This window comes from Euphorbia lathyris, chromosome 3 (assembly GCF_963576675.1).
Source record: "Euphorbia lathyris chromosome 3, ddEupLath1.1, whole genome shotgun sequence".
Lineage (NCBI taxonomy): Eukaryota > Viridiplantae > Streptophyta > Magnoliopsida > Malpighiales > Euphorbiaceae > Euphorbia > Euphorbia lathyris.
Genome location: NC_088912.1, coordinates 46,766,020 through 46,792,350, shown reverse-complemented (window position 1 = coordinate 46,792,350; position 26,331 = coordinate 46,766,020). Strand labels below are relative to the sequence as shown.

The 26,331-nt window shown below is 35.0% G+C and overlaps 1 protein-coding gene and 1 long non-coding RNA gene across 3 annotated transcripts; both read right to left on the bottom strand.

The window, feature by feature from the left end:
• Positions 1–9,607: 9,607 nt before the first annotated feature.
• LOC136222308 (uncharacterized) lies at positions 9,608–13,429 on the bottom strand. Of its 2 annotated transcripts, XR_010685593.1 has the most exons (5): positions 12,871–13,429; positions 11,128–11,384; positions 10,954–11,027; positions 10,224–10,315; positions 9,608–10,131 (listed from the first exon to the last, which is right to left on the bottom strand). It is a non-coding gene; the product is annotated as an uncharacterized lncRNA (long non-coding RNA). The 2 variants fall into 2 exon arrangements; XR_010685592.1 differs by having other exon boundaries at positions 11,128–13,429.
• A 1,088-nt stretch (positions 13,430–14,517) lies between these two features.
• On the bottom strand, positions 14,518–17,628 carry LOC136222307 (uncharacterized). Its single transcript, XM_066009929.1, has 3 exons — positions 16,361–17,628; positions 15,171–15,516; positions 14,518–14,915 (listed from the first exon to the last, which is right to left on the bottom strand). Exons 1-3 carry the CDS (start codon positions 17,434–17,436, stop codon positions 14,655–14,657), a joined length of 1,683 nt encoding a protein of 560 aa, XP_065866001.1. The 5' UTR covers positions 17,437–17,628; the 3' UTR covers positions 14,518–14,654.
• Positions 17,629–26,331: the final 8,703 nt, after the last annotated feature.

Genomic DNA, 26,331 nt, shown 5'->3' with positions numbered 1-26,331 from the left:
AGAGAAATTGAGTTTCCATCTAATAATATCCCACCTAATCATAGTGTTAGGAGGTCTAATAGAACGACTAAGCAACCTGAATATCTGAGGGATTATCATTATGCCATTGCTCAGGGTCTCTCTACCACTCCTATTGAAAGTACCACTTACCACCCTCTCTCAAAAGTTATTTCATATGATAGACTATCTCAACCTCAAAAGAATTATTCATTGGCTCTTATGATAAATGAAGAACCCAGAACTTACAAGCAAGCTGCTGTTCACCCCGAATGGCAGCAGGCTATGCAAGAAGAGCTAAATGCCTTAAATAAAAACAAAACTTGGGAGATATGTTCTAAACCTGAGGGTAAGGAGGAAGTCGATTGTAAATGGACTTTTAGGATAAAAAGGAAAAGTGATGGGACTATAGATAGGTATAAGGCTAGGTTGGTTGCTAAGGGCTTCACTCAATAAGAGGGGGTCGATTTTATTGACACTTTCTCACCTGTTGCTAAGTTGACTACTGTTAGAGTCCTTGTAGCGTGCGCTGCCATCAAAGGGTGGCATTTAGAACAGCTAGACATCAACAACGCGTTTCTACACGGGGATCTTGAGGAGGAAATTTACATGAAATTACCTCCTGGTGTTTCCACCGATGTCCCCAATCCTAGTTGTAGACTGACTAGATCGTTATATGGGCTTAAACAGGCCAGTAGGCAATGGAATATAAAACTTACCACCGCCTTACGATCTATAGGTTTTATTAAGTCTATGGCTGACCCTTCGCTGTTTATTAGAAAGAAAAATAATAGTTTTATCGCTATTACCGTTTATGTTGATGATCTGATTCTCGCCAGTGATAATTATGATGAAATAAGGGAGGTTAAAGCTTTTTTAGATAGAGAATTTACCATTAAGGATCTAGGAAAACTCAAATATATCCTAGGTATTGAGGTCTTTAGGACTTCTAATGGTATACACTTATGCCAAAGGAAGTATGTCCTTGACATGCTTGCTGAGTTTGGTTTTTTAGAATGCAAACCGTGCTCCACGCCCATGTCAATGACAAAAATAGACTTTTCTCAATCACCCCTGCTAAAGGACATTACCCCCTACAGAAGACTTGTAGGGAAGCTTCTATAGCTCACTAACACTAGGCCTGATCTTAGCTATGCTGTGCAACAACTTTCACAGAATTTAGATAAGCCTACTGACCTACATTTAGTCGCAGCACATAGGGTACTCAGGTACTTGAAAGGTAATCCCGCCCAAGGCATCATGCTTTATGCAGATTCTGACATTCACATAAAAGCTTATACTGATTCCGACTGGGCTAATTGCCATAGGAAAGTCTCTCATATCCTGGAAATCAAAAAAGCAACAAACCATAAGCAAATCCTCGTCGGAAGCCGAATATAGAGCAATGTCTCTTACTTGTGGCGAGGTCCAATGGCTTCAATATCTGTTAAAAGACCTGCATATGCTAGAATTACATCCTCCCACGTTATTCTGTGATAACATATCTGCTATTCATATTGCTAAAAACAGTGTGTTTCATGAAAGAACGAAACACATTGAATTAGACTGTCATTATGTTAGACAGCAAGTGCAAGCTGGAAAGATTCACCTGCTTCCGGTTAGATCAAATGAACAATTAGCCGATTTCTTCACTAAACCACTACACACACCCGCTTTTAAATTTCAGTTACAGAGATTAGGAGTCATTAATGTTCATCTTCCAGCTTGAGGGGGGATGTTAACATATATAATTAATCCACTGATTAATTATTCTCTTGTATTATCTTATTGTTCTATATGTAGTAAACTGTTTACTAATGATTCTATTATCTGTTGTAATAGTATAGGGATGTAATTGTAATTGTGTAAACAGTCCATGTATGATGTAAGGATTGTCACTATAAATAGGGGCTTTAGGAGTAGATTAGATTATTGATTTTTACTTTCTCTTTCCCTTCTCTGTATTAAGGATTTTAGATGAAGAGTCTTTACGACTTCATCTTCTTCTTCAACACTACTGTAACCTTTCTTCAAGTTTTAGTACAATACATGATCTCTTTCTTCAAGCATGTATGTTAAGATTTATTGTTTCATTGTTGTTAAGAGACGGTAATTAAAAAAAAACAATGTATGTTATTCTTGTCGATTTCTTTTTCTATTTTAATTGATTAATTTCTTATTTTCTATATATGATTATTATTATATTCAGATGTGGATAATAATTATTTGTAAACATAATTTCTAACAATTAGGATTTCAAAAATTATTATAATCCGTATTTTTTATTTGGAATCTCTAAGTGGCTCTCCCAAGAGCTGGCTCTAGTGATTTGATATTCATTCACGAGGAATGGACTAAGTTTTACATATAACATAACATTTCTTAATTGAACTACTTGTAACTACTATCTAGCGGTAGAAAATTGTATTTTTTATTTTTTTAGTATCACATGATACATAAAAGTAAGTGAATTTTAATGTGTCAATTATACTTATTGCAATTCAATAAAAATAACTTTATTAAAATACAAAAGATAAAGTTTTAAAAAATTAATTTAAAAGAAAATCAAATTTAATAACCCAATCTCTAACTCTAATTCATTCTTTCGGAAAAACAAAAAACTCTAGTGATCATCATTAGAATTTATCTAAAAAAACCCAAATCAGAAATGATGCGTATTATTCGACTAGTGAATTAGTTTTGTGAGGTAGGTTGGTTGACCAAATTAGATTTGATTATTTATTGGTATGTATGAATGCACAATGATGATTAGCATGAAAAGAATGTGCTGCATGCATAGAGGGTTGAAGATTTGATATTATCCACAAATTTGTCTGCCTAGCTACTTGTTAATTGTGATCGATCCCATTGGAATTAATGCGTAATAGTAGTATATACTTATAACTAACATGCATATACTACTCATTAAAATAGATAGATAGAAGAGGACAAACAATAAACACCCGAAGCAAAAGAATGGAGGTGAAAGAGGAGACATGTTGGTGGTGGCCCTCACTCATGTCATGGCTTCTTCTTAATGTAACCATTCCATTTGGATCTTAAATCAATTCTTACCAAGTTGCTACCTCCTCAATTATGCATATCTCGGATGTGCTATTTTGTATCCCTTCTTCTATAACATCACACATGATACCCCATCCCATTCGTCAAATGGAGTTTTTAGTCTCCGCAATCCAATCTATCTAGATAGATAAGTTCTAAAAATAGTTATTATTACTATTAAGCCTCGTGAATGTAATCTTAACCTTGCTTGAAAAAGGAAGAAGAAACTCAACTGATTGAAAAGTACAATTCGAATGGGTTAACAATTTTAGATGTTATTTTGGAAAATTTCCCTTAAATCTTCTTCCTCTTCTATGAATGCTAAAGATGTTACTTTATGACATGCTAGGTTAAACATATTGGTCAAGATCGATGAGTCGGTTGGCCAAACAAGATTTACTAGATAGTTTAATTAAAGTTGAATTACCACCATGTGAATCATGTCTTAAAGAAAAATTGCATAGAAAACCATTTGGAACATGTACAAGTGTAGAATTTCCTTTACTATTAATTCATTCAAATGTATGGTGTCCTGTGAACGTGCATGAGGGCTAGGCATAGTGCCTACTACTTCATCACTTTCATAGATGACTATACCAGGTATGATCATATCTACTTAATGTCTCACAAGTCTGAAGCTTTAAGCTATTTCAGAAAGGTTATAAACCTTGTTGAGAACCGGTTAGACAGAAAGATAAAAGCTTTAAGAACTAATTATGGCCAGGAGTACCTCTGAAATGAGTTTAAAGTTTTATGTGATGAAAAGGGAATAGAACACCAATTATCTATTCCATACACTCCGCAATAAAACGGTGTTGCCGAGAGAAGAAATCGTACTCTTCTCGGTATGGTTAGATCTATGATGGATGAAGAAAATCTACCTATTGGGAGATGTTTGCTGACAGCTACATATGTCCTAAACAGAGTTTCCTCTAAATATGTCACTTCAACTCCATATAAGTTACGAACAGGTTGCAAACCCGTGGGGTTACACCACTTTCGCGCACTATACCTCAAGCAAGTTTGGTAAACTTCATCCAAGAGCCGAGAAATGTATCTTCATAAGATACCCAAACATATCAAAAGCATATGTTCTAGTTAGAGAAAACGATAAAGGCTATGTGACATAAACAGATTCACGAGACGTTGTATTTTTAGAGAACGAATTCCCAAAACTGGGGCAAGTAGACCATGATCTAACTTTATATGAGGAACTTGATTCAAATGGATCTATTCGAGTGGGAGGAATTTTGAGGAAGGACTTGATCCAATGGTTCAAGACCATGATCAAGTACAAGAACTTTATCTTGAACCTCAAAACGTTTCGAATGAGATAGATCCTAATTTAAGTGGGAGCATGATTCCTGACTCAGATGAGAATATGACACAAAGTCTAAGAGAAAGTTTCCGGGTTACGATGAATATATGGGATACAGCTATCAGGACTCAGAAATGCGTCGTACTAAAAGGGAAAAATTCAAACGTCGATGATTCAGTATCGAAGGCATGGCTCTTTTAGTAACTCTAAACGACGAAACGGAGCCTAGAAATGTCAAAGAGACTCTCTCTTGTCCATAAAAAGAAAATTGATTACAACGATTCAAGAGGAAATGGCCTCTATGCGATCCAACCAAGTTTGGGAACTGGTTAATCTACTAAAGGAAAGAAAAACTATTGGGAGCAAGTGGGTTCTCAAAGTGAAGTGAAAGGCTGACAACAGTATCGAAAGATACAAAGCTTGCCTTGTCGCTAAAGGCTATACATAATAGGAAGGGATAGACTTTGAGAAGACGTACATGTTGCAAGGTTTACATCTATCAGGTTAATCTTAGCTATAGTAGCAAGTTTAGACCTAGAGCTACATCAGATGGATATGAAGACTACTTTTCTCAATGCAGAACTGTACGAAGAAATCTACATGGAACAACCTGTGGGTTTTATCATACAAGGATGTCAACAAAAGGTTTGTAAGTTGAATAAATCAATTTCTGGCCTTAAACAGTCTTCTAGACAATGGTATATTCGATTTCATAATAAGATGATCTCGAATGACTTCAAGTTGATTGAAGAAGACCCTTGCGTCTATAATAAACACTTAGATAGAAAATGTATCATTCTATCATTATATGTTTATGACATCTTGATAGCAGGAAATGAAATTGGTTTTGTGAACCAGATCAAAGCTTGGCTAAGTACGAGTTTTGAGATGAAAGATATGGGTGAAGCCGCATATATTCTTGGAGTTAAGATTTCAAGAGATCGTTTGAAGAACATGTTGGCTCCATCTCATGAGACTTATGTCAACAAAATCATTGATCTATTCAGTATGTGCGGTTGTAAGCCTGTAGATAGCCCGATGATAAGGACACCATCAGTACCAATATGTGTCCATAAATACAAGAAGAAAAAAAAATGAAAAACGTTCTTTACACCAGTGAAGTTGGTAGTCTAACGTCACTTGTTGTATACACGACTCAATACATGTCATGTCATTAGGATGGTAAGATATCAATCTAGTCCAAGATAGGCACATTAAACAATTGTTAAAAGGATATTGAGATATTTTAAAGCAACTGCAAACTATTCTCTGTGCTACCAGGCAAAGATCTCAATCTGAGAGGATACACAGATGTTGATTGGGCAAGAGATTTAGACGAAAGGAAGTCCATGCCAGGCTACATATTCTTGCTTAAGAATGATGCCATTTTATAGAGTTGCAAGAAACAGACATGTGTAGCTTTATCCACCATGGAAGTCGAGTATGTATTGTACTCATCAACGGTATAAAAAGCAGTTTGGTTGAATAGGTTCCTAAACCATTAAATGTTACTACGTCTAATACTTCGGTCGTAGTTAACATTGATAGTCAATCTGTTATTACTTTCGCTAATAATCAAAGATACCATAGCAAGTCAAAGTATATAGAGATTAATTACCGCTTCATCATGGACTTAATTGCATGGAAAGAAGTTAGTATGAAGTATGTGTCAACTCATGATATGGTTACGGATCCCCTTATCAAACCTGTCAAAACAAATGTTTATACAAAACATGTTAGATCCCCAAGGATTGCGTAGGATCTAGGCATACTTCTGTTTTTCATGTATTTTTATGAACATGATTTATTAATAAAGGTTTCATGAATTTTTACAATACACAAGTGCAAATATTTTTTTTGTTAATGTTCATTGTTATATGATACAATGCATGTAAGATAGAAAATGAGCTCACTCACACAAGCGTTTACCCTTGTTTTGTCACATGGTGACAAATAGAAGGATGGGGCTGTTTTTGAACAATTCGAGAGCATATTCAATAATAAAGCCGCCTTGCAGAAGGTATGAAAGAAATTTCATCATGGTGCAAGATGATCGCATACACTACAAGTGTATGAAACAGATTAAGTGTAATCTGAAAGGTGAGTTTGAGACAACTTAAAGCCTTCTATCTATATAGCCGGAAGTAACCACTATATGTAGTTAACTAAATTAGATGTTTGAGTACATCTGAACCTATGTTTCTGTATGGTGTTAAAATACGAGATGTGCTCCTCTTTCCAAGAAAGAATTGAACACCATAACACATGTTTCATACCATGTGTGCTTTGCCATCCACAAGATGGAAAAGAAGTGATCTTGCCTTTTTCCTAATGTCAGACTGACATGGTGAAATCATGATTCTCGACCTTCCTTATCCTTAAAGACCCTTAACTTATTCTAGAAGTATAGTCTGATGTGGCTATCTTGGAAAGGTCATCTTTAGGTTGATGTGATAATTCCAACAAAAAAGAACCCGACTGGATAAGTGAGCTAGACTATGATGGAAATGATAAAATAAGAGGGAAAGATATTAATTAAGTTCAAATCTTAAGAGTTTGTATATTTCACTATCCAGACACTTATATACATGTACCTATTTGTGAAATTATAGAGATCAATGTTATTACAGTGGATGTGATGTGGAATCTAGGATAAAGCATACACCTGGGACGGTCCATGTTTAAATATAAAGATTATATATCTCCAATGAGTATACAGTCCTAAGTTTGATACATGCACATCGAGTAGATATATGTTCCGACGAGTATATAGCACTAGAGCTCTCGATAGTATGTAGGCCGTACGAACTAATTGTTGTAGTATGGATGATATTAAGATAGGGATTGGATATGTTTATGTATGGATGAGATTAAGATTAAGATGTTATGATTTATTCAGATTATGGCTGAATAAAAAAACTCATCCGAAATGGACTCAGGCCAAACCCATAAAAAAAGATTGAGGATTAGGATTAAAATTTTATAAGCTAAACCTAAGCTATAAATAGATAGCTATTTAACCTTAATCACAAGGCTAAATAGAGCTGATCCGAGTGAATAAACAATTCTTATACGACTCTCCCTCCTCCTGCGCCACCCTATCTCTCTGTCTCTAACGTTCGCTTTAGTTCATGGATCAACCGTTCTCACCTCGTGACTAATATCCGCGTGGGTGATACGTGACCAGTGATATACGAGATTATGGTTGATTCTATTCTTTCGTTGTTTATCTTATGAGTGGGTTTTGCTCTACTAGAGGTAAATCTTAAACTCATGTTTGTATTAGGATCATTTGTTAGTATACTAATAATAATAATAATAATAATAATAATAATAATAATAATAATAATGGAGATTAGCAAATGATATGGATTGGTAGGAGAAGACATGTTAGAAATTAAAGAAAGGAATAAAACTACTTCCTTCTTCTGTTTGTCTAATTGCATGGAAAAGCATCTTCATCTAACACATTATTACTATTCCCATCTTTCTTTTAGTAAATATTAGTACAACACAATATATCATAATCATGCTCAAATATACGTATGACTTGATCAAGAATACTAAGGCACAATTCAACTGACACTCAAAGATTAAAATGCATTAAGGTCCGTTTGGTACGCTGTAATGAACATTATAATGGAATGGATGATCATTACCATGTTTGGATTCGTTATATTATTTTATTGTAATGGAATCACAATTACACCACTCAATTTTTCTTTACAAATTTATGTATTGGGGATTACACACAAATTAGACATGAATTCTCATTATGACTAGCCATAATATATATATATATATATATATATATATATATATATATATATATATATATATATATATATATATATATATATGAATTATCCACCATTCTTATTAAACGGTAAAGCATAAAATGAGAAAAACATAAAAATGCAAAGAATGGGGAAAATGTGAAAACGGAAAAACACGGAAACAAGAAAACATAAAAAATGAAAAAATGTGAAAAACGAGAAAAACATGAAACATGAAAAACGAAAAAATGAGAAAAAACGCGAAAGATGGTAAAAATGCGGAAATGAAAAAATGTGAAAAACTAAAAACGTGAAAAACATGAAAAATGCAAAAAATATAAAAAAAAATATGAAAACGGGAACAACGAACAAAAACTAACAAGTTCTTAACCATCATACATCGATTATGTTTCCATGCATGTGAGAATTGGAGAATAATTTAAGTTTCTAACTACATTTAACGAAACAAAAATAAGTATTGAAATAGTAATTACATTTCACCAATTGTTTTTTTTTTTAAATTCGCCAACCAAACATTGTAAAGGAATCACTATTACATTACATTGCATTACAACTTTGATTATATTACAACATTGATTATATTACATATTGCATTACAGCATACCAAACGGGACCTAAGGGTCCGTTTGGTACGCTCTAATGCAATGTAATGTAATAAAAATTATAATGTAATTAAGGTTGTAATGTAATGGAATGGAATAAGCATTACATTACCATGTTTGGTTAGTAAAATTTTACAATTGATGTAATGGAATTACCATTACATTACCATGTTTGTTTGCTATGTATAATCATAAATTTCTATATACTCTTATAAATATGGAATAAGGTGTAAAAATACATTTTTAACATTTACAGACATGAACAATTTTACCCAACACAGATATTTTGTTAATTATTCTGCATCAATTGCACGTAAGATGATTGTAAAAAAAGATTTCATATTTTTTGTGATTTAATAATAGAATTGAAAATTAATAGTTTTTAAATTCGGTGAAATATTTGAATTTTTTTTATCCCACTTGTAAAAAGACAGGATATTTTTTATTTTGAAAAAAAATCATGTTTAATCATATGTTTGTGATCTGTTACTAATAAGTGATAAAATGACGCACATGTGAAGTGTAGATGACAAGATTCATGACCGATAGACAACTTGATGAATAATTTCTCCAATTGACACAATTTGTCAACGTTAGGGGTACAATTGCTCCTTGTCGTAAATGTTAGGGATATTTTTGCAGCTTATCCCTATAATTCTATATATTTATAGGAATAGGGTGTAAAAATACTCATAATAATAGTAATAATTGGATATTAATAATAATATGATGTAAGAATGGAGTAAATAAAAATGTTAGATCGAAGGAATCATGATTACATAGTCGAATGTAATTTGGGAATTCATATGGATTTCTTTAGAAATCCTGATTACAAAACTTATGGAAGAAAATTTAAGTCATAGAATTTTCATTACATTCCAATAAAATTATAAATTGCATCCAAACATAGTAATGAGTTTTTAATGTAACGAGCATTCCATTACAAGACTCATTACGTCTTACCAAACGTACCCTAAAATCATAAAAAGAATGACTAAATAAAACACTTGTTCAGCCAAAGTTTCCTTTTATATCCGTTTTAAGGGTCATAATCTTCGAGTCCAACCTAAGCCTTGCTCACCAAGCTAAGGCTTCATCATGCCAAAACAGATACTCATTTCATTTCAATGCTTTTGCTTACATGATTTCAGCAATGTCACAACCAACTTCACTTTTCATCATTTGCTTGCTTCTTTTCTTCAGACTGGTTATAATTGGTAAACAAAAACATCATTAAATATATACCAAAAATGCAAGTGTAATCATAACTCTGTCCTCGAAGCAATCTACACTGTAGTTCAAAAAATGCAAGCAGATCGCTTACTGGAGGATCATTAGGATCAACTCCTGCAAGCTGTGACAAAAAAAAATAGATTTGTCAGGAGATTAATCATACATGATTGGAGACTGGTCAATTATTTATCAGAAAAGTAGGAGAATACATACAGATGACATAAAAGACTGATCCTCCAGCACTTTGCTCATATCTGATTGATTTGATCCCTCCTTTGCAGCATCTTGCATGGACATTTAAAGAGCTGCACAAGCCACATACCAGCAAATCACAAAAGAGAGGTATTATTACTTGCTCAATATTATAAAACAGAACAGCCTTGACAAGTTTTAAGTTTGGACTACAGCTTGGCAAGATTTATAAACTTTGGATACCATTTTCACCATCACTTGGGCAAACTATGATGAAATTGACTGGGAATTCAGCAGAAAAAATATGACAGGCAAGACAGTAGAACCCAGACCTTTCTTTTTCATTTCGATCGTATTTACAAAAATAGTACAAGGAAAATTGGCAAATGCATTCAGGTGCAGAGTTCTAGGGACTTAGTTTCACCATTCCCACAAACAGGAAGCAGTCAGACATATGTTTCCATGCTGAATTATTTAGCATAACATAACTATTAGCCTACACTAGATATTATCCCCAATTCTTACTTGCCATAAAGTCGAAAGTAACTTACTAAACCCTTTGACTTGATTACAAATTGCCACAAAAAATTGAAGCTGAAAATACGAGTGCACGTATATCCTAATCAAGTAGTGTAACATTTTCCACGCAGGTAGCCTTTTCCAGAGAATTTAGGACAAGCCTTGGAGGAAACTCAACACACACACACAGAGGAGCGTGATGTAGCGCTTGAATAAAATGGAAGAAACCTACCAATAGCCAACTCCTGATCCTCATGAGTTGTCTCAGACATATCAACATCACGCACAGCAGAAGTAAAACGATGCCTTCAAAATTATGTAAACACTTAGCTGAGCACAAGCATCCTTCAAAATATACAAGTACAAAACAAAGCAATGCCAAGTATTGCAATTAAAAAATACCAACCATCGGAGCAGCACTATTCCCAGTTTCTTCAGCAGCTTCATCGTCAGCATTGTTAACCATTTTTTCAGCAGCTCTCTTGGCAGCCGCTTCTTGTCTTGCTCTCTCCTCTTCCATGGAAACTCTGAGGGCAAGAACCAGCTCGGGATCTAAGTTGGGATCTACACCAAACTCAAAATCACCCCCCAACCCCACATGCTGCAGAAACTGCTGATGCAGCAAAATCACTTCCTCCTGCTTCACCATTGAATACAGGTGTGCTGCACAGGAATAAAACTACCAATCACTCACAATGGAAATTTTCCAGAATATCAACTTCACTATACAACAACAACAACAACAAAGCCTTAGTCCCGAAATGATTCGGGGTCGGCTAACATGAACCATCATATAAAACCGTGAAAATCAAGTCGTGTCAGCGATACAGATTCGCTCCCTCCACTCCGTCCTATCCACTACCATATTTTCCTCAATTCCCAATAAACTCATATCACTCTCGATCACCCTCCTCCAAGTTTGCTTAGGTCTTCCCCTACCCCTCACCACTACATCCCTTTGCCACTCTTCGGTTCTCCTAACCGGCGCATCAAGCGCTCTACGTCTCACATGGCCAAACCACCTTAGTCGGTTTTCTCTCATTTTATTCTCAATAGATGTGACCCCTACTTTTGTCCTAATTATTTCATTACGCACCCGGTCCTTTCTCGTGTGACCACACATCCATCTCAACATACGCATCTCCGCCACCGACATCTTATGGATGTGGCAGTGTTTCACTGCCCAACACTCCGTACCATATAACAATGCTGGTCTAATTGCCATCCGGTAGAATTTTCCCTTCAATCTATTAGGCATGCCGGGATCACAAAGGAAACCCGTAACACTCTTCCACTTCGACCAACCAGCTTTAATCCTATGAGCAACATCTCCATCTACTTCTCCATCCGTTTGGATAATAGATCCTAAATACCGGAAGCAATCCGAGGCCTGAACAACTCTTCCATCTAGGCTTGAACAACTCTTCCATCAACTTCACTATAACAATAAAAAAAAACCCTTCTAGTCCACACTTATGCCAATCAATCAGCCAATTCTATTCATCTTTTATAAGCAAAATTGTAAATCAAACAAGAACTTCCTTCAATGATATCTACACAAGTGTTACTGCTGCCCAAATCTTAAAAGAAAATAAAAATTCAGATGATATATCACATCTGATAAGCACATCAGACAAAGCATTTGGACCAGGAGGAATGTGAACTGTGGCTACTTTCATTATTTTTGACAGCAGCAAGGAGCGCCTCCAACTTCTGTCTTTTCACCATCTTCTTCACCAAAGTCAACAATATCGAGAGCTACACTATTCTTTTTCAATTTCTTGCCAATGAGCTCCAGCGTCTTTTTATCATATTTGACAGGACTATGAACACGAAGAAAGCAAGAAAAACTTAAGATGTTAAAGAAAATGAAAGAGCGAATCATAAACTAACAGTCAATTTACCTTGCAGCAAAAACAATTATTCTCTGATGTTGAATTTTGTTTTGAAGATGTTTAAGAGTTAGTTAAGCAATTTGAATTGCAGCTGTCATGTTCATCTCACCCCCCAATTTCAACATCTAAGCAATTTCAATAAAATAAATCTAAATGAAAGGTAAGTAAATCGACTCATCATCTCATCCTATGTAAGCCCCCTTTTAGTTTTCATTCCGGCAGGTTTTATATATGGGACAACATAATCTACATACCAGGTTTGAGTTTGACCAAGGTAAGTTTCTGATGCTTGTTTCCATCTCAAATGTGCTGCTTCCCGACAATTATGACACCATAACCAGTTTTGACACCTATATGTGAAACACAATGGAAGAAACAGGCATTTTCCCTGTTGAATGTTGATGAAGATGTGTTGATATGACAAAAATGGTCAGTGCAGCAAAAGGTTCCTCTGCGTTTGATGTAAAACTTGAAGCCGAAAGCATCTCTTCAATGATGGTTTGGTATAAGTAGAGCAGCACAATAACTAAGATATGACCGAGTTGTCTTTGCTTGCTCTAGTACTCTAATTGGGCAATAGCATCTCAATTTTCACTTTTTTTTTTGTCATTAGGTCCGATTAATAACTCGAGATCTCTAGCGACTTGAGGCTCTTACAGCTCAATGTTCAGTTCCTCACTTTCACAATTGCCCAAAAAACATTGGCACAGACAACAACTGTAAAAACCCAACTACTAGATTTGATTTGATCCCATCTAACGAATGAATGCCTCTCTGGGATTTGATTTGATCCCATCTATGTACTGATGGCGTAAATGTCGTTTCCCATAGTTTTTCTTTTCTTTTCTTTTTAACTCGGCTAGAGGTACAATTTCTAACATAATAACACAATTTACAGAAACAATCTGACTTACACAACACGAATTGACACAATTATCTTTCTTTTTTTTTTGTATTTATATCATATATAAATTATAATATAAAACAAACTTTTTTGTATTTATATCATATATAAATTATAATATAAAACAAACTTGACACGACAGCCCAAAATTACCATCCCAAACTAAGGCCGCCCCTAGCCCCATAACCAGCAATTCTCAAACATATTGGACATAATTCGAAACTGCTGAATGCCGATACAGTGCATTGAAAGTAGTTTCATCTTTCAATTTTTTCCACAAAGCAATCGTATAGCCCATAAGAAACAGGACTATTCTGTTGAAAAGTTTGCGGTTGTATCAGAAATTTCAATTCAATTAAGCTACACAGAAACTTAAATGCTAATTTAAACTTATATACTGATGCAGTTAGTCTAGAACCTACTCAATATAGCTTTCAGATACTCAAGGGAGAAAATGCCACCATGCAAAATAATTTCACAACATAACAAAAACTGTCAATTGAATCTACACAGCACCAAGCAGAAGCTCCCATTTCAACATGTTGCAGTAAGTCACAACTGCTTGGCTGAGCACAGGTGCCCTTTTACATTCTCATTTCACTAATTATAAGCCATCTGTGATACAGCTAGACAAAAATGCTTTAATCATCGTATCTATACTCACTCGATTCTGGCAACAGGGGCACAGCAGCGCAGCAGAATAACTCCTTGTCCTTGAGGAGAAGACAGCTTCCATCCGAATTCCATTTCAGATCAGTTATATTAAACTGCGGCGAAGAACTGCTCACACAGTAAGCACCAGGAGTCCACATATACAAGCAAATCAGTTTTCATTATATGCTAACATCCGAGCTACACTTAAGCTTCATCCATACAATAACTTAAGAAAACACAAGACTGAAGAATAAAAAAGAACAATTCCCAACTTGGTTGAGATATTAAGCAAACTTAGGAGAAACTGATGATGCTTTTTAGCAGAACATATTCAATCAGTAAGTTGCCTGAAATTTCAGCTCTCTTTATTGAACACGCCTCATAATTGTACAATGCATCAAAAAATTCAAGATATGCACAACTCATCCACTGCTAGTCACATACAAATTAAGGACAAATGACACAGGTCAACAATTTCTATTATACAACACCACTTCTCGGAACAATCGGCACTCTATGGTTTCTACTGATGGGTAGGTTAACATAAACATCATGAACATCTGCTTTAAACACTTCCCCTCTATCTCTATCTATAGCATAACAGATGTAAATTGTGTCGATCACATCGTCCAGCACATGGATGAAGAAACTCAGAACCACAATCAACACCACCCATGTAAGAACAGCCACAATATATGAATCAACTCCCAGCTTGCTTACACCCTTCAAGATGGCCCAAACCTGTTTATGCAAAAACATAATATCAGAACATTTTCATCAAAAAGGAATACCTTAAATAGATATAAAGTGTTTACTCAGTTATCCAAACAATAACTGTAATATGCAAGATACAGGTAACTAGCTCCCTTAAATTTCCCTTTTTCCAACTTCAGGCATTACAACCCGGAATTAGATCTGAGAAATAGAATGGATTGTACAAATCAAAAGCGAATATCATAAATGATCAGTTTCTGTTACATAGAAATATACACTCACCACAATTGCATATATTGCTGAGAAGACAAATGCAATTCCAGCCAACAAACGACTGGAGACAGTTTCAACAAAAACAGCAGAGAGAAGATTGCGTTTTAATAGCTCATATGTCATCCTCGAAGAAGTGCAGTAGCCTTCACCGGTGATTGCTGCGAAGTTGATAGTGAACTTGTTAAGAAAATCTATTGTCGTCAGTAATGTGTTGACACAACACCTAAGTACAAAGTTCACCATTCCACGAACACCCTCTTGTCTTGCACTATCAACAGCAGCACGCACCACACGAACAACACAAATGAGTAATCCAGATAGGCATATAGTGCCAGAGGAGGGACCAAATGCATTTCTGCAATCACAGCACACATATAACTGTACTGTAATGATTGTTTTTCGCTAAGAAAAGTGTCAGGAGTGTTGGTATCAAGCAGGAAAAAGGTGTCAAATGATTTTATATATATATATTGGTGACAAGAAAAGAATTAAAGTTCAGATCGCTCTAAAAAATAAAAGGACTCGCAGCAGTATGCAAGAGGTCTATACTCAGATAGCTAATTTAGGAGGTTGAAAATGCAACAAAACCCCAAACATAAGCACCAGCCAGTTGGAAATATAAAATTTATCATTCATTGCCAATGTCATATGTATAATATCTGTAATGCAGTAGAAATTCTGGGTATCACTCATATTGACCACTAACATTCATACGCATCCAGGCCCTCATCAAGCTGCATAGCTCCATAAACAATATATACATATATACACTAAGGAATTTGTGAACAATAACATGCCCCTCCCCGTGACAGGACGCCTAAGCATATTATCCCCTGTGGCAGCAATGAGAAACTGCACTTAAATGTACCTAGCAAACTTAAGTTGACGTTAGCCAAATTTGTCTATATTCTCTTTTGTTGATGTATTAGGGCAATCCATTTGCCCCAAGTCTACCAACATCTAGAACTCCTTTAATACTTTGTCAGGAATAGACACAGCAATTGATTCACTCATCCTCTAGATAATATCTCATCACTGTTTATCATGGTATCTAAAGGAGCATAAAAATTAATCTAAATGTAGAATTTGAAATTCCATGAAAACCGATCAAAAAGTGCATTAAATGTAATGTTTGAGAAAACTAAAATTTCTTAGGAGAAAACATAAGCAAGTAAAAATATGCAGCAGCTGAAAAACACCTCAAGGTTCTTCTAATGCCACGCTTAGGAGCTGAATGGTCCTTGGAGAAGTACCACTGAGCAATAGTCCCGCTGATCACATAAACCTGAGTTTCAATCATCGTAGTCAAAGACCATAGCATTGTAAGAATCGCCAAGGTATAGTAAGCAGGTACCCAGCTATCCTGTTTCCAAACACAAGTGTAGCCTCCTCCACTTGATTTCTTTGTTGCAATTTTCCCATTCTGCTTTGCATACACCAAAAAACCCACAATTGGAGCATAATAAGCTAATAAACAAACAGTCAGCAACGGCAAAGCCACAAATAATCCCAAATTCTTAGAAAGTGCATCAGATGCAACCCCAAGTATCCTCACAGTCAACTCAATTCGATGCCAATTAGCCACAAAAATCCACAAAATAATTCCAATCACCAGGAACACGAAAAGCAGAACCAAAATCCTATAAACCATAGGCAAGGCGTCGCTGCAAGAAGATTTAAGTGTGCAAGCAACGAACCAATAGACATTGAAAAAGGTGGGAATGAGAATAAAGAAAGGGAGCGAGATGTACACAATCTGCTTGGTGTAATGCTTGAGTAACAAAAGCAACACGAAGCACATGGGTGCACTCAAAATCAAAGTTATTACAATGCTCCATATTGAAGCCTCCCAAAAACTAGAATTGGACGAACTCAGCAAGTATAAATACAAATTGGAATGTGCAAATCCATCAGTTGACATAGAAACCGAAGCTTGGACGCAAGAAGTTGAGTTGGAGTCATAAACATAAGAAGAAAGATTGGAGTAATTAGAATTGCTATGGAAAACAGAGAAGATTCCAAAAGCGAAAGTAGAAAGAACAAAGAGAACAAAGAGAATAAGAAAAGGAAGGTCTTTGAAGGGTCTAGGACCATAATTGTAAGAGATCTGTAAGTACTGAGTTGGGTCGGATTCATCTGGATCAGGGTGGGAAGCTTCTTCAATTGAAGAAGGAGGGGGAAGAGGTGGGAAGGGGGGTTTAGATAGAAGAGGGTCTGATGGAGAAGAGTAGTCGTAAAGAGAATTTGGTTTGCTCGGTTCACCGGTGCTGCCCATTACGGAGTCAGGGGAGGAAGGACAGCAAAGCGGTGGTGATGACGGCGGTGATTATGGCGGCGAGAGCATAATGATCGGTTGACTGGTGACGGAGGTGGTATGTGGCAGTGGAGGTGATAGAATTTATTGGTAAGGTGGAACGTTTTTCTTTTAGCTATTGCAGTCAAAAAGATTTTTGAATGTGGAAAAGGTTTAAAAAGAATTACTATTAATGTTTTCAACCAACTTAAAGTTTATCCATGCCTAACAATTAAAACGACTACCAGTTGCTTCAATGCTTATCTTAAAAAATTGGGATAAGGAGCAAATTTGCCCCTATGGTTTTAGTAGAGGAGCGAATTTATCCCTAACGTATGAAATAGACCAAATATACCCCTAACGTTTACATAAAGGATTAAATATGCCCTTGTCTAACGGAAAAAGATAACGGAATAATTTACCGTTAGTTGACTTGTTTATTGACCGCCACGTCAAATATTTTTAATCCTGATCGTACATGTCAGATATGACGTGTATGTATCTGGACCGTTAAAAAAAATATAATAAACATGTGCCACTTAAAACCCCCAATTTTTCTTTTCCCGCTCTTCTCTTCTCTGCGTTCCCGGTCCTCCTGGATTTTTTATATTTCACCGTCTCTTCCATTGGGATCAAAGTTGATCTTCATCTCTGCTACTTTTTGTTCTTCTTTTCCTATTTGCTATTGGTGCGCTTCTGGCTGTGTGTTTTTCCTATTATTTCTTTTGGCCTGCTTTCTTCTTCCTTCGTGCGATCCTGACTTTTCTGCCATTGGTTCTTCCAATCTTCGTTCTTCTTTACATGGTTAGTTCGTTGGGTTTAATTGTCGATTCGTTGGTTTTAATGGTCGAGATAAAGGGGTGGGCTCCCCTTAACTCATTATGGCTGGAAATTGCGATTTTGGAAGGCGTTCTGCATCTTCGAACCTCTGGGAAAGTAAGTTCCCCAAACCCCCTCTGGTCGAGTAACTATGTACCTTGCAGTCGAGCTTCTTCGAACCTTAACAGCAACCTTTACATGCGCCAAATTCCATAAAAACCAAATTCCCCCGGGAAAATTGAAAACTCTTAGATAGGAGCGTTCAGCGATTGAATTGCCTTCAATAAATCTAACCAGCTAAGCTTGCCTATGGTGATATGGATTTTATTTGCAGACATATTTTACAATGAGAACCTTGTAACCCAAACATTGAATTTGGAATTTGTGTTGAGAATAAGAATTGGAAAGTTTAGTATCTTACTTTACCGATATTCATGTCTTTGCAAATTGCAATTCAATATCATGGATGGTGTGCACTTCAAATCTTATTAATACAATTTTCTTTTTAGTGTTTTAACCAACTACCATGAAACTAAAAGTTTTCTATTGACTTTTATATTGTTTGTGATGTATTAATATAAGTGGCCATTCTCAAGTTTCACTTATTCATTATGAACTTTGCTTATATTTTATTGTTTTTCCACATCCATCATCACTCATAGTCTTTAAGTGAATTCTGGGAAAATATTATCTCTTATTCAATTGATTTATTTGTTGCCACTAATATGGTTTATATAGTGTGACATTAAAAAGAGAAACATCAATGAACAGAAAGCTAATTGTTGTTCTATGACAGCCTTACCAAAATAAAAGGATCAAACATTTCCTTGAATCTATTCATTCGAAGATACTTCTTCACACGGTTCATAAGAAAAAAACCCATCTCCAGTTTCAATGCGAGAGTTATCGAATGATCTTTGCCCGGTTAAAAGCACAAGTAACAACACTCCGAAGCTATAAACATTGTTCTTCTCGTTAAAGCAACCCGTAGCCAATGATTTTGGCGCAATAACTCATATAATCCCTGCCATAATATCCTCGACAAACGTCTCGCCTTCAGGAATAGACACACATAGTGAAAAAATCAGACAGTTTGGCTGCAGAATTTCCATCCAGGAAAACGTTTGAAGCTTTAATATTTCTATGCACGATAGGTCTTGGAAATGCAGTGTACATATACACTATCACATTAGCTAAATCTATAGCAATTCAACCTCGCATTCCATGATATGGACAGCAAATTGGCTAAATATGAAAAGAAAAGTGGACCAAAAAACATCAGCAGCAACGTCATCTTAACAGAAGACTCTTAAGTCATAAAGAAGTGATCAATTAATACCATCCATTTGTGTATAAATATCTTTCAATGCATACATTCATCACCACACAAACTTAATAACTATAGCCATGTTGTCTCTCTTTTTACACAAGCTACTTTACTTTCTTCTTTCCTTTCATTTCCTTTTTCTTGCATCTTCTTCTTTAGTTGTTAAACCATAACCAGAAAGACTGGTATTGGTATCAGATTCAGTCTTATGATGGCAGGAAATTCCAGACCAATTGCAAAGAGAAGTAGATAGAGACCATGAAGATAAGACAGAATTATTATGAAATTGAAGAGTAGATTTCCATCTCATTTGGCCTCCTCATTAATAACTAAAGAAGAAGAAGAATAAGCAAGAATAAGGAAATGAAAGCAGAGAAGAAAGAAAAGTGGTTTCATGGCTATTATCTATGAATGTTTATTTTGTACGGCTTACAACTTGAATTGGAAACACTCGTACCGGATGCACAAACAATTTCGTTATTGGAAAATTGATATGCTTGCTTTATAAATATTCACAAGATTAAATGTTTTCAAATTCAGAGCACCTTAAGTTTTAAAAAGATAAAATTTATCTGTCAACAGAAAACTAGTTTACCAATATATTTACTACCAAACTGTCAAAAATTTTACTAACACATTTACAACCAACCTACCAATTGCACTAATTTATGGATAAACTTTTTTCTTGCCTTTTCCTAATTACATTATCTCTTTCAGCTTCAATTTGACGAGTTGTCATAGCTTTATTTCCTTTCCACTGAAGCTTCGGAGGCTCGAATGGTAAGTCAGTTGGCATAGCAACTTCATGTTCATTTTGTGAGAAATGAATATGTCTAGTTCCACATGCTGAATCAAACAAGGGTTTCAACCTATTCTGCCTTGCTTCTCTTTCACTTGGGATAGGAAATGTAACAACAGCAGGATTATGGGAAATCACATCTTGTGCTTCATCAAATGGTTCAACATTGCCTTCAATGATAACGGTTTCACCAACATTACCAGGCTATCAATTAAGAAGAAATACTCATCAACTAATAATCTGAAATACACATGTAACTGGCCAAAAATTAAAGGATTAAATTACTTACATTATAGATAACACTACCATCATGGTCATCATGCAAATATCCATATCCAACTTCTCTAAGGCGTTGCCTAGGTTTGATCCAAACTGGTTGATTGCTTGATCCACTTTTACCTTTGTTTACTGATGGCTGTGTTGCATTTGATGTCTTGATTATTGCTTCAGAGTTTGCATCAAATAACTCAGCACTTTGTTCAGAAATTGACTTGCCCTGTGATAATTTAATCATGAAAATTTCAATTAAAACAACTAAGTAAATGAAACTAATATTGGTAACAAAAACTAATCTAATATATCAACTCTTTAGACTTTAAACCTTACATGTCTAATATCTTTGTGAAAAAACAAAGAAATAAGTTCAAGGGCAGTTGTAAAGTTTAATAATGGATTTCAAAAGCATACTTATTTAGGAATGTCAAACCAAATTCATGTATCCATCAATGAATCCCACACAATACAAATAAAAGTTTACCTGGCACTTCATTCTTTTATGCCCACAGCCTCCACAATTTCGACATCTTTGCATTTGACCCTTTCTAGATATTCTGCTCCCACGCGATCCAGACTGTCTTCCTTCATTTGGCTCTCTTGTTCTTTTTTTCTTAGGCCTTCCTGGCATACGTTGAATTTTTGGGGGTTCTATTGGCTCAAAATCATCACACCTCCAAAATCTTCTGCCTCGAACAGGTTGCAATTTGTGCTTATAAGTACTCTGGTACATTGACTTGTGATAGAATTTGTCTATTACCGTTATAGGATCAATTTTCGCATGGTATAAAGCACAAACTGCATGTGGGCATGGTATACCGCTCAATTGCCATTCTCTACAAGTGCATCTTTTTTCATCCAAGACCACACAATGTCTGTCAACCCCTTCTGTCACCTCATACCCCTTCTCCCCATTGAATTCTATTCTACAAAATCTAGATATCTCATTATTAGCATGATATACATCCAAACTTTTCGGGGAGTATTCAGTGGTCCAAGAATCTATCATCTTCTCGTAAGTCATTAGCCTTTTCATTACTTTCACCCTAAGTTCCTCCAACATTCTCAGTATTGGTCTTGACCGTTGAAGAAGGATCCAACTATTAAAACTCTCTGTCATGTTGTTATCCGCCATATGATCCTTACATCTTGTACTAAAAAATGCCCTGCACCAATGTTGAGGAGGATACTTTAATAGGTGTTCAGCTGCTTTTTTATTTACCGATCCCATTTTCTTCAAATTATCTTTGAACTCCTCTTCAAACGTACTCCAAGCACATGACCAAAAATGCTTTTGTATCTCTTTCCCTCGAAACTTCGTTGACCAATTGGCAAGAACATGCCTTGCACACCATCTATGTTCTGACATTGGCAATTGTTCACTAGCAGCGGGGAGCAGGCCCTTCACAATTTAAACATCAATTAAACCAAAATACCATTATCACATTTGTCAACATCTTCTCAAGTCTCAAGTTTCAGTATGGTTGAAGCTCTAATAAGCTAATCAAATATTGCCAGTTCTATATACAAATTTATTTAAATGGTAATCACTTGAAACTACATTTGACTAATAAACCTTTATATACAATAACTTAACCTTATATCAGAAATTACTTACATAGAGCATTTTTCAAATAAACCTTAGCACAAAATATATATTTAGTATAATTCTAAAGCAAACTTGACAATATAAAATTTGGCCTACAAATATGAGAACATATAAACATATAAGCTTCATTAATAAGAGAAAAGTACATACCTTTTGCATATCTGACATCAATGTTAAATTTGACCCATTTCCAAGATTAAGTTGTTGTTTTAGGTGCCCAATAAACCAATCCCAACTATTTTTTGTCTCTTTGTCTACTACAGCCCATGCAATTGGGAAAAAATGGTCCATTGCATCATGACCAATAGCTACAAGCAACTGACCTTTTGCTATGTCTTTAAGAAAAGAACCATCAAGGCCAATAATAGGTCTGCAGCCTTCTAACCAACCTGTTTTGCATGCATGAAAGCATACAAACACCCTCCAAAATATTCTTTTTCCTTGTCTTAGGCCCTCGGGATACAATTGAAGATCAAAAAAACTACCAGGATTACTAATTCTGAGCTCATTCAGATAGGCCTCAAGACATGAGTATTCATCCTTATAGCCCCCACTTATTTCTTCAATGATTAGCCTCTTTGCTCTTTTGCACATTGATGACTTCACATCAAGACTAAGGTATTGTTTAGCATGATCAATCATATCTGATACACTACACTCAGGTGATCCTCTAATAGTTTCCTTGAAATAGTTAGCCAAAAAGTCAGTTGTAGCCCTAGGGTTCATATATTGTCTGTCACAAGTATGATTAGGTATTAAAGTCTTTATTCTTAATCCATCACTTTGACCATCCTTAGATGCCAAGACCACAAAATTGCAAGTAGCCTTGCACCTATATCTCACCCTTTTCTTGTCACTTTTCATAAGCTTCAGTGCAACACCTTCCCTAACTGCATAATGAGAAACTGCCATTCTAAATTCAGCAGAATTTGCAAAGCTTTGCCCAACATATAATTCCACATAGCTTTTATGTCTGTTTGTCCTTTCTTTTCTGAATTCTTCTACATTTTCATCTATTGAATTCAACATTTCTTCTTCATCTCCTAGTTCATCAGATTCAGAACATTCCTCTTCCATGTCTAAATTTGATATTTCTTCACTTTCACTTTCATAATCCTCTTCTCTTACTTCATAATCTTCCCCATTATCATCTTCATTGTCATTTTCTTCTTCTTGGACTACATGTGCATAACTACCTGGACCTTCATGTATTTGTTCCCTTGAGGTTTCCTCATTAACCCCTGTCAGTCGTATGACTCTGCCCCCAACTTCCCTTGGTTGAGTTGTTTGAACTGCTTCTTCCAAGTTCTCTCCAACCCGACTTTCTCTAATCCTAGACCCTGGAGTTTTTTGAACTACTTCTTCTAGTAACTCTTCATTCCCAACAATTTCGGCACATTTAGGTGAAAAATATAATGGCAGGTCATCTTCGTCTAGTGCATATATATGCACTTCACCACCTCTAGATTCTATTAAATTGGACATCAACATGCATATGTCCTTATCAAACTCTAATGGAATTAATCCATCATCTAGAGACTTGGCTCTCTCTAAATACATCAACTTATGATCATCTTTATAAGAAAATTCTGTTTTATACTTGTCTCTTATATCTTTGACAGACAAATAATCAATATCGATCCTTTTTTCAATTTCAACCTTGCCTCCCACGTAATCCTTTTTAGGTACTAATATCCATTTCCCACCGTAATGAAAATGCAAATCACAAAGTGTGGTCATGCTGTATATGATATAAAGAAATCAGAACACTTAGATCACTGTATAAACCTAACATTATAATCAATAAAGAAATCATAACACATTAGTCATTGTATAAACCCAACAATGTAATTATGCATAAAAATGTTTTAGCATGCGTTAAACTTTAGGACCAAACTCATATCAATAATGTAGTTAATTATCTATGGAATACACCCAAATTGATATCAATAACATTTGGATCACATGTTTCCTAACAAATTCATATACATAAAAATTCAAAGCATCTATGCATATACTATAGTTTATTATTGAGGAATAAAGTGGCTCTAGACCATATATTTCTTAAAATACACATTGTCTTTAAACTTTTCCAATTGAAGTAATGGAACTGTAGGTTAATTGTACAAAAATCATGGGTTTCCACAACTGCTAAAAGATTCAGAGATATCCCAAAAAAATACAGTCTTAAAGAAAAAATCTGAAAAATATTCTTACCTTTTGTGATGCTTTCCACAGAGAAAAATTAGCTTTATTTAGATAATTAAAACTAATGAACGATGGAAAGAAGAACGACGATCCAAGAAATAAGGGGAGAAATTCCTGATCGCCAAAGAAATAAGAATGCTGTCAAGAAAATTGAAAATAGAAAGCGGAGAGGAAAAGCGATCATGAAAATGAAAAAGTCAGGATCGCATGAAGGAAGAAGAAAGCAGGCCAAAAGAAATAACGAGGAAAAACACACGGCCAGAAGCGCACCAATAGGAAATAGAAAAAGATAGAAAAAGAAGAACAAAAAGTACCAGAGATGAAGATCAGCTTTGATCCCAATGGAAGAGACGGTGAAATATAAAAAATCCAGGAGGACTGGGAACGCAGAGAAGAGCGGGAAAAGAAAAATGGGGGGTTTTAAGTGGCACATGTTTATTATATTTTTTTAACGGTCCAGATACATATACGTCATATCTGACATGTACGATCGGGATTAAAAATATTTGACGTGGCGGTCAATAAACAAGTCAACTAACGGTAAATTATTCCGTTAGACAATGGCATATTTGATCCTTTATGTAAACGTTAGGGGTATATTTGGTCTATTTCATACGTTAGGGGTAAATTCGCTCCTCTACTAAAACCATAGGGGCAAATTTGCTCCTTATCCCTAAAAAATTTAAATACCCTAAATTTATCTATACAATAGTTTCGTGTATTTTTCTTCAAAAAAACAGTTTCGTGTATTTTATTATTTATAAATGTATTAGCACGGTTTTGATTACATGGACCTTAATGATCATGCACTATTTGATCATTCACCATTAGATATAGAGGCTTATTAGAATCTTAAGGTGGAAATTCAAAACATCTTAAGGCTTAGATTTAATAAGCCTACAAATTCATTTGGTCATTAAATATTAAATATTTTAATCAAATAGCAGTTAAATTAATATGTTTAACGTATTGATAAAATTGATATTGTTTTGAAATGTTAGGCATATACAAGAGCAAGCTAAAGTTTTACGATAAAATCAAATTTGCATGTTATCCCTTTAAAATTTATGTTTGGTATATCATTTGTGTACCTATTTTTTTTAATAAATTTATCTGACTATTTTAATTGCAATTTTAAGTTTGTTTTTTTAGTTCATCATTCAATTTATAACTATTAATTTTTAGAATTTTACTACAAACATCAGAAAACCATTAATTTATTCTTAAAGTATTAAATACGTTTAAAATATGTAAAATATCGTAAAATTAAAAATCGCATTCCTAAAATACCAGATTCAACAAGAACGCAAAACATCGATCTTGATTCCAATTCCATCAATACCACACTTAACTGTATTTTCGTTCGTTCTTTTCAGTGTCATCTTCTAAAAGCCATGATTGTTTTGTTTTGCTTTTGCTTCTTCTTTGTCTCCTCCTTTGATCTTGATACTCATATGCTTGAATCCATCTATCTTTATTTCGTGATTTCAATGTAACACTATGTATGGAAAGATGAAGATCTTTGTGGATATGAAAGTGGAAGATGAAGAACAAATCAGCTCAATCTCTTTCGTAGCTTCACCGAAACCACCTTTTGTTTTAATACGTCGTTGTTTTGCAGTGATATACGGTTTACATGAGTTTAAAACTAATCAAAACAAATAAAAAAACAATACATATCATGCAAAAGTAATTGAAATTTGGTGAAATTGACTGCGTTTACAACAAATAAATAAACAACACAACTCTACGAAATTAAAATATGTGTTCTTCAAATCACTTTATTTACCAAAAACCAATAAAATATAAATAGCATATATCATGTGGAAGTGAAATTGCCTA